The sequence below is a fragment of the Lepisosteus oculatus genome, chromosome 11 (assembly GCF_040954835.1).
Source record: "Lepisosteus oculatus isolate fLepOcu1 chromosome 11, fLepOcu1.hap2, whole genome shotgun sequence".
Classification (NCBI taxonomy): domain Eukaryota; kingdom Metazoa; phylum Chordata; class Actinopteri; order Semionotiformes; family Lepisosteidae; genus Lepisosteus; species Lepisosteus oculatus.
The window spans coordinates 23,698,454-23,708,296 of NC_090706.1; the positions used below are offsets into that span (position 1 = coordinate 23,698,454).

Here is a 9,843-nt window from a genome sequence, read left to right on the forward strand (position 1 = left end):
TAAGTAGGTAACATTACCTATAAAAAAGACTTAGGTGTTGATGTCATTTTATTTTTTTAAAGAAATAAAGAATCCAAACAGAATATTATGAAAAATACTTAAAGGTGTAGAATCAATGAATGTTGTGTTAATACACTAGTTAGACCTACTTTTGAACACATTATGAAGTTTTGGTCCCAGTTACAAAAGAAAGATATTGCTGCTGTTTATCAATCCAGAGATGAGGAAGGTGACAGATTAATGTGTCTTCTACCTTGACAGTCTAAAAGAACTGAATCTACTTTTGTACAGAGAAGGTTTGAGAACTCCTGATTCACGGTTTCTAAACAACAACAATAATAATCATAATAATAATTCCTTACACTTGTATAGCGCTCTTCTGCACACTCCACTCAAAGTGCTTTACAGGTAATGGGGACTCCCCTCCACCACCACCATGTGCAGTCATCAGCTGGATGATGTGCCAGTGTGCTCACCACACATCAACTATAACTGGGGAGCAGAACAAAGTGATGAAGCCAGTTCATAGATGGGGACTATTAGGAGGCCATGATTTGTAAAGGCCAATGGGGAATTTTGGCCAGGACACTGGGGAAACGCTCTGGGTTTCTTAATAGTTCAGGTGGGTAGTTGCGTCAGCATGCGTAGGCTGCAAAGGAACAAGTAATAGGTTTATTCCATGCTGAAAAAAAGAAGAAAGAGAACACAACGTTTTGGTCGTGGAGCCTTCTTCTGGGTTTCTTAATGACCACAGAGAGTCAGGAGCTCAGTTTTATGTCTCATCTGAAGGATGGTGCCTTTTACAGTGTAGCCTCTCTGTCACTATACTGGGGCATTAGGACTGCAGGGTGAGCATCCCCTGCTGGCCCCACTAACACCTCTTCCAGCAGCAACCTTAGCTTTTCCATAAGGCCTCCCATTCCAGGTACTGACCCAGATCATGCCTGCTTAGCATCAGCGGGTTTTCACTTATGAGTTGCAGGATGATATGGCTGCTGGCAATATAAAAAAAACATCTTAAAAGACATTGACAAAGTTCTCCCTGCAGACATTTTTAGAATCAACAGTGAACCATAAACCAGAGAAACAAATGGGAACCTAAGGGAAAAACTTTTAAAACTTGAGAACAGGAGGCATGTATTTATGGTTTTCAGGAGCCTGAAACAAACAAGCTACCCAACCATGTTGTTGGAGTCAATATTACCACTTCTTTCAAGAAATAACTTGAGGAGATTCTCATATCACTGGGATACTGACAAACAAATAAGCTAGATGGGCCAAATAACCTTATTTTGTTAGGAAACTGTATGGCCGTTTCTGTTGCGATGGGGTGTGTGAGTACAGCAGTGAACCCAAGGCTCTCTCACACACATATCTGATGAGATCTTTTAATGAACAGCACACGCATATATATTACTGCTATACTGTACATTATAATAAAAAATTCCATTATTCTTCAGAAAAACAAGCATTAGTCCAAGTGTAAATGGAAAGTTTATTACACCACTTTTGCTCACACTTGACAATCATGCAGAAAGGGTAAAACAAGAAAATAGTAACTGTTTATTTTATTTATTGTAATTACAATAAAAGTGGTTTCGACTGGGCTTAATCGTCACCCAATTCAGGTAACATTGTTACATGTGATCCCAAAACGTATGCCTTGATTGAAGACATCATCTTCATTATCAAACTATAAGAAGAAAAAGGTCATTTATTTTTTGGAGATTTGTGTTACAGTCATGCAGAACTGCAAAAGGTAAAAAACACACAGTACTTAGAGAGTTATGTGAGGTTATTCTTATTATCATCAAATGCCACTTTAATATATTTCTGAGAAAAAAATGTGACAGCATCACTGTGTAAAATTTACAGACATTGCTGTCATGTTTAGCTATTTGCTAGATATCCTCTTTTAAAGGTAGCTTTCTGTCCTGAGACTGGTATGGTACTCTATGTTTCATTTTACTTTCTTTACTTGATTATAGGTAGGTTTTAAAGGTCAATATTTTTAAACATCTTGGGAGTAATGAAAAATTGTAATCTTTTTATAGCCTAAAAGATAATATTTTTGCTATTAAATATCCAGGAACAAAGGCTTTCTAACTAGATGCCTTGCATTCATCAAACTAAAGCCAGTCAAGCAGGAATAACCACTTGTTTTTGGAATGTTACTTGTTATCCAGTCCTATTAAAGCACAGTAGTGTTTTTTTTTTGTTTCCACAGAGTATTCTTACCTGTTTGAATTAAAACCAGACCTTAATTTCACAAAACATATGTCTAACATACAGTGTTACAAGAAGCTCCAGTACACGTTTGGTAATGATCTCTCTATGATAGAAATGCACAAAATGCACAAAAAGTTTAATCAAAACCAAACAGTACCATATTCAACCTTTCAGATATTTTTTATCAAATAAGCAATAAAAGTGAAGTAAATACATATAAATTGAACATTGTTTATTCACAATGCCTAGCTAATGACAAAACCCCGCTTCATTACAGCATAAAGGCAAGTGATAATATGAATAAAGTGTCATGAATATATGAGTTTCATAATCATTTGGATCCAATATGAGACATAGCTACATATAGGCACTACAAAAAAGGCAATCATATAGCGCTGCAACATACATAATGTAAAGAAAAGGCAGTGGTTAATGCTTGTGAATGGTTTATTTAATCACATTATTGTTCCTGTTTTCTTAGGTGTTGATTTACTTCCCAGTAGGGTTTAAAATATTTGGAAAAGCTGGAGATAAAGACAATATCGAAAATGTTTATACAGCATATTGACAGTTTTTAAAACACACTATTAATCAATATGATTTTCATTGGTAAAAATAAAAAGGAGAATCTCATTTTTTTTCTCATAGTAAAAAGAATAGAGGTAAATAAGTGCTCTTTTTTCTGTTGGAATTACAGATGCTTTTGTCTCTGTTGGAAACTGAAAAGTTAATGTTGTGTTTACCCAGGTTTTTTTTTAATTTCCTTAACCAGCTAAGCTACCATGCATGTAACTTGACACATATTTGTCAGCATGAGAAGGCAGATTAAATCAGATTCTTTGGTTAAAGGGCATACAAAACAAAAACCCAACAAAACAGTTAAAGGAAATGTATGTTCACAGCGAATCTTTGAGTCAGGTTTTTTTTCCAAAGAACATTTAGAATTATTTCATTCCATAGCCATATTTTAACTTCCTATACAGTTAACCATCTGCTTGGATAACACAGGGAGAATGTGAGGAGTTCTATGAGCAAGAAGTCCCAAGTGCTGTACAAAGCTTCCCATAAATAAGGAAGAAAAAGAAAAATAATGGCACACCAAATAAACATATTTCACTCCACATGCGTGCCACGGAACTGTGCTAAAAACTTATATGTCATTCATGTTCCTTTAACATCCTGCTATAACTTGTCATTTACTGTTTTCATTTTTAAAATTTTAGCGATATATAATTATTATTATTATTTTATAAGCCTATTTACTGATGGCATTTTAGGTGTGGGAAGGTGAATTTAACATAGGAAAAATACAGTCCAAATTAAATATTAAGAACAAACACATCCACCTGTATCAATTTAAGTACTATCCTCATCATTTGCTTAGTATAATTCATAATAAGAGTCTAATTATATTCCACTTAATATACACACCAAAGAAGCCCATTTATGCTATGGCAATTGGTTCAGAATTAGATTGAACCCAATACTCATAAATTCAGTTTCTTTTTAAGCTACCAACTGAAAAAAAAGAGCTGAGATAAAAAAGCAGAGGTGTATGTTAACACTTATTTGTAGAATAAAACTGTTATCTCTCCCCCACATTTGGCTTAGGTCTGCAGCTATATTGCTGAGTCCTGACCCATCCCCCACTATAAAGACTATAAAGCTCATTTTATCTCTGATATACAGGGCACAATCTGTACAACCCCTTAATCAATTTGATAGGGGTTTTGACAAAACCTAACAGACAACACTGGCATTTCAGTGTTAGAAAACACATACAAGGAAAAGCACACAGATTTGAGCAGGAAGAGGACACTGCAACACTATTCTATTATACATAGAATTAAAAATAAGAAATAGTCTAAAACTGATTCATCATGAATAATGAGTGTTGTATCTTCATAGACACAAATAATGGCAATAGTACTTAGGAATCCCCTGATAAACTATAATATTAAATAAAAGATAATTGAAAACCATTTTAGCATCTTCTCAGCACGAATGGCCACCAGTATAAAAATGTTCCATTTGCCTTAATAGGTATGATAACAACAACGTATATTCTGAACATAATGTAAATAAAGGCAGTAAAACATGCCAAAAGTATGTTTTTCATACAGTAAAATAATTTTCAAATATTTTGTCACAGGCTGTAAGTTTTTATGTTGGAAAAAACAACTGATTAAAAACCTAGATTAGCTTGATTAGCTTTGAGCTAATTATTTCTGAATACTTGATCACGTGTGTATTTGTGGTTTAATACCCTAAGTATTATTGTTATCTGACTCTGTCAAGCATTATGAAAAAGCAGGTGTTGTAGAAAATGACTAATGAATGATTGACAGAATAAATGTGGATACATTAAGACATGGTAGAATTATGAAGTTCATGGTGTTAGCTCAAATGTTTTTTTTTTTGCAAGACAAAACATACATTGTGAGCATACATTTCGGAAATCATTGTTTACTTCCATGATGGAGTAGGTAGAATCAGATAGTTCGTCAATATATTATGTCTGAGTTAACATTTTAGATGGAAAACAATTCCGTCACAAAGGGTGAAAGTCACTCCATTCTGCGTTCCTAAATTAATCTGAAAGGTGTCCGTTCCTCGTGAAATCCAGCTTTAAAGCCATCATTAATAACAGCCTTAAATCAGAACACAGAACATGTTTTTAATGCTACACTGTCAGAAAATAAGAGACATTTAGAATATTTAGATTACTCAGTGCTTTCATTTACTTAATGCTCTTGGTATCTGACATCCACTGCTCTTTATAGACCAGACACTAATAATTAGGAGATAGAAAATACATTACATATTCTTGACTATATCCACAATTCCACTGATCATAGTGCCTTCCATGATTATTTAATGGTATCAACACCAAAGAGACTGCATGACCTAGAAAACAATGTACTGCATTGAAAGCTTTTCTTTTATTTCTTTTAGAACATAAAGCCAAGTAGACTCAGTGAAGCCACTCAGTGGCTCTGTCTCTGCTATTAAACACAGAAAGAAAGATTCCATTGATACTGAAAACATACTCTCCCTCTTCTCATTTTATTATAGATGTATTATAGTTCAGATAAGGTCGGATTAGTCACCAGATTCACTAAAATAATGATTCACCCCAAAAAATGTTTATTTAGTGATTAACTGTGTGAATGTCATCATGCAGTTGACAATTCACACATGGTACAGCAAGAGCAAAAAATGTTTTTGGATACATGGGTGGCACAAGTGATTCTGGAAGTCTAATAATAATATATTATATGTCCTGTGGCAAACAAAGAAAGGTTTTCTGATGTGAAACAATAACCATAGCATTTTCTTCTTCTTTTTTTTTTGTTTAACACACTATATATATTCTATATATATTTATATGAAAAACTAATTGATTTGATTGAGGCATACACTTGCTGGATGTAGGTATCAATCAGAAGTAAATCTGTACATCTTCCCTCCCCCCCCTCCACCAGACTAGCTCTGAAATATCACAACACACTCCCTGATCCACAGCACTTAGGACATGCACTCAAACCTTTACTCCTTACAAGCAATGCAATAAATAAGGAAAGCAAGACGTTACTCGTTAGTTTCCTTCTCTTTGCCCGAGGGTTCGCACAGAGCTCTCTTGTGCATCATTGAGTAGGGGAAGGCTGCTGCACTGCAAGAACCATAGCCCAGTTTGGTGAGGCGGGACAGAGTCTTGATGCTGCCGGGCGGCCTCCCTGGGCTCACCTTGTAGCCTGCAGCCTTGGTTGTGCCCAGAGGCCTCCCTGGACTTGTTTTGAATCCCGCCGCCTTGGTGGTGCCCAGCGGTCGCCCGGTGCTGGTTCGGTAGCCCGCGGACTTTGTGGTTCCGGAGGGCCTGCCCCTCCTGCCGGATCTCCCCAAGCTCTTCTTTTTCTTAGAGTCCTCTGGCTTCTCAGCGTTCTTAACCCCCACTGTCTGGGAGCCGGGGTCGCTCCTGGCGTCTTGCCTTTGGCAGGGCAGGGGTTTGAGGCTGTTCTGCGGCGGAGGGGGCAACGGGGGGAGGGGCAGCTGCAATGAAGGCGGGGGGGGCGCGGGGTAGAACTTGCTGGACTGTGAGGTACATAAGTCGAAGTGGCTGGCAGGGTGTCGGCCATCTTCCGCGAGGCACGACGCCCTGCCGCCCATGCAATAGTCATTGCTGTTGCCGGCAACCTGGCGCATCATCTTCTGTGGGGAGAAGACAAAGGTTAATGAGAAGATGGGCGTTACTTTCGGAATCTGACCCCCCCAGGAGTAACAGGTACCCCCTGCGCTCACGAGCACTAGAAGTGGGAGCAGTGTCTCAAACCACTGTCCTACACACACTAAATCAGTGCTCTCTGCTGTTCCTTGACTTAAGACAGTACCATTGGCATTCCCTGAATGAAAACTGCTATAATATCACCCTGCAACTCACAACTGGCAACCTACTGCTGCTAAGCAGGTGTGAGCCTGGTCAGTACCTGGATGGGAGACTTCCTGGGAAAAACTAGGGTTGCTGCTGGAAGAGGTGTTAGTGGGGCCAGCAGGGGGAGCTCACCCTGCGGTCAATGTGGGTCCTAATGCCCCAGTATAGTGATGGGAACACTATACTGTAAACAGGCACAGTCCTTCGGTCCTGACTCTCTGTGGTCATTGAAAATCCCAGGGTGTTTTTCTCGAAAAGAATAGGGGTGTACCAATCACAACCTCCTAATAATCCTCATTTATAAATTGACTTCATCAGTCTGTTCTCCTCCCCACTGATAGCTGATGTGTGGTGAGCGTTCTGGCGCACTATGGCTGCCATCGCATCATCCAGGTGGATGCTGCACATTGGTGGTGGTGGAGGGGAGTCCCCATTACCTGTAAAGCGCTTTAAGTGGAGTGTCCAGAAAAATGCTATATAAGTCTAAGCTATTATTATTATTATTATTATTATTATTATTATTATTATTATAATAATCTAACACGTGTAGCATATATACCATTCAGTGATACAAAACTTTAAAGGAATAATACTAATATACTAATACTATAGTATTATACTAATATTATTAAACGAATATAATAATACTAATAACATTCATTTTCAAGTGGGGAGCTGTATCAGTGGGTGTTGGCTCCAAAGGAACAAGTGAAGCTTAATCCCGGGCTGAGAGATCAAAGGACAGTAGCTGAAATGATGATTTCTTTCTTTTTTCTTTTCACACTGGAATTATGCTTTGCTTGTTCTTTTGCTAATAGCATCAACGCTTCCAGCACTGAAAGTAACATTTGAGGTTGTTTTTGAATGTCTTCCGCTTCAAGAAGGCCCTGAACTCCACTGTCTCCCAGTCTAATGCTTAAAACTGTTTTGATATAAATGGTTGTTGAATGCTTTTGTGTTTGGCCTTTAGTATAACTAAAACATAACTAGTTTTTAGTAACCAGATGAGCTTTAGAGTATTTCAGCTCCTTATAGCCAGCTTCTTTAATGTAGAAGCAGTCCTAAGTAGATGATGAGAAAAACTGTAAACCAAAATCTAAATTTCATTTAGATGCTTAAGGGAAGAAAGGTCAATGTACATTTTGGTAAGTATTATGACCAATTTAAGAATTTGAGATCAAATGTCACTGATGCATGTGGATCAATGTGATACTGAATGTACGACCTCTTTCACAACAGAAAAAATTGCTACACCCAGGAATAAGTTTGCTTGACATGTGCCCGTTCAAGCTCCGAGTCTTCTGTACATTTGCTTCGAAGACAAACTGCAACAAGTTGTAATGACCTAAAACGCAAAGACTCCTGAATATTTCTGTTAAAATTATTCAAATAGCAACGCTTACCTCTCTGTTTTGCAGCAGTTTTTTATGAAATTCAAATGTATCCAGTCATAGTCATACACCAACATTTTTTTCTAAAAATTACACCACAATAATTTCTGCGTTCGGTCTGATATACTGATAAAAGTAACCCACGTTTATGTGTTCAGTGGTTTTATACAGAATCCATAAATAAGCGTGCGGGGAGTGTCCAATTTAATTAAAACAATCAACCCGACGCGCTTGTGTAAATTAAATTCTGGCGGCTATTAATCGTGAGAACAGTAATCGTGTGCCGCAACTTTTATCTTCCTAGAAAACTTAAAAAGCAATTTCGGCAATTACGTTTCTCTTCCATTCGCATGCCAATGCACATACTTTAAATATATTAAAAGCAACACCGTTGCACAGTAACTGTACATATAATGGGAGAATCACTACCTTAGCCTAATCTTTGGTCGTCAGATGTAACACTACATTCTATATTAGGCCCACTGTTTAACCCTTTTTTGTTATCATATCGCAGTGTTTTATTTATAATTTAAAACAATATTATGACATATAATAATAAATTATTAATTTGATGCAACAAGGGGGTATACTATAACTGGACAAAAGGTTTCTTTGTTTCACGATTAATTCAACCAAAATGTGCATTTCTTACTAATACCGTGATTTTTTGCTAAATAAATCATACTCTGAGGATAATAATATAGGTAAAACAAGGCCTAATTACAACACGTCGTTCAAAAAACGTTTTACTGTACCTCGATTGTCTGCAGATCATGGAATGCAAAGGGTTAAAAACAAAAACGATAGATCTTCCATCCTTTAAATCCTAAAGCAGATTCATCTTTCTCGGCTAATCACAGGCGATCGAGTCAGCCGCGTTTTGTTCGTCTCTTCAGAACACCAGAAAGTCTGAATGTGGGTTATTTTATGTTTTATTTTTTTCCTGTTGCAGAGAGGTTTAGATGAGAAAGGCAGCCATTTCCATTAAAAATTAATAAAGCAGGAGGGAATACTGCGCAGGCGCACTGCTCAACCTGGGAATTGCTGCAACACCAGAGCACATAAACACTGAAATTTTAATCAGGTCGGTACTGCTCCTTTACTGCAGCAACTAAACTGTTAATATGAAATAAAAAGAAACCGAATGGTGGGTTTCTAACTTTAAATATTCAAAGGTTCCCTTTTTCCCTTTCGAGTACGTCCTTGGTTACGTCATGAATATACCGCACTGTATAAGAATAAGATCATCCAAGAAGTGGACGAAGTGACCGACAACTCGGTTGCTCTGCTAAGAGCTTTTATACAAAAGTCATTGTTGTTCCCTTTTCAGTTTCGGTTTCCCTGCCTCTATTACATTTCCCATTTGATGATATTACAATATTTAGAGTAAGAAAACCGCAATAGGCTACATCCTTATTAACTGTCTAGGAACAATATTTAGCAGAAGGATTAAGTGGAAATTAATTTTACCGCGCCTGACTAATCTTTCAACTATTGTAAAATGAATTTTAAAAATGCAAGGTTTCGAGGGAGCATCATCCTACAAATCTAGAAGATGAAACTTCAACTTGGTTTATATTCTAACGTTGAACTTGAACTTTATTGCCATATGTAACTGGTACATGTACTGGTGCAATGGACTTCTTACAGAAAATCTCTCGATTGTTAAAACAAGTTAGTACAAACTTGTTTGGTTAGTTGGTTGATGTCAGTTCTAGAAAAATATCTCCATGCCCCTGTCCATGAGTGCTTTGATGTGTGAAAAGAAACTGACAGTCATGGGCCTTGAATTCC

General features: G+C 37.3%; 1 protein-coding gene across 2 annotated transcripts; it reads right to left on the reverse strand.

Moving 5' to 3' along the window:
• Positions 1–1,475: 1,475 nt before the first annotated feature.
• c11h5orf24 (chromosome 11 C5orf24 homolog) lies at positions 1,476–9,165 on the reverse strand. 2 transcript variants are annotated; one of them, XM_006631851.3, is made up of 2 exons: positions 8,805–9,165; positions 1,476–6,435 (listed from the first exon to the last, which is right to left on the reverse strand). In XM_006631851.3, exon 2 carries the CDS (start codon positions 6,433–6,435, stop codon positions 5,821–5,823), a length of 615 nt encoding a protein of 204 aa, XP_006631914.1. In that variant the 5' UTR covers positions 8,805–9,165; the 3' UTR covers positions 1,476–5,820. The 2 variants fall into 2 exon arrangements, with proteins under 2 accessions (XP_006631914.1, XP_015204902.1); XM_015349416.2 differs by having other exon boundaries at positions 1,476–6,438; positions 8,805–9,164.
• Positions 9,166–9,843: the final 678 nt, after the last annotated feature.

What these genes read in the sequence shown, in the direction of transcription:
- c11h5orf24 (XM_006631851.3), bottom strand. Translation starts at nt 6,435, where the DNA reads ATGATGCGCCAGGTTGCCGGCAACAGCAATGACTATTGCATGGGCGGC.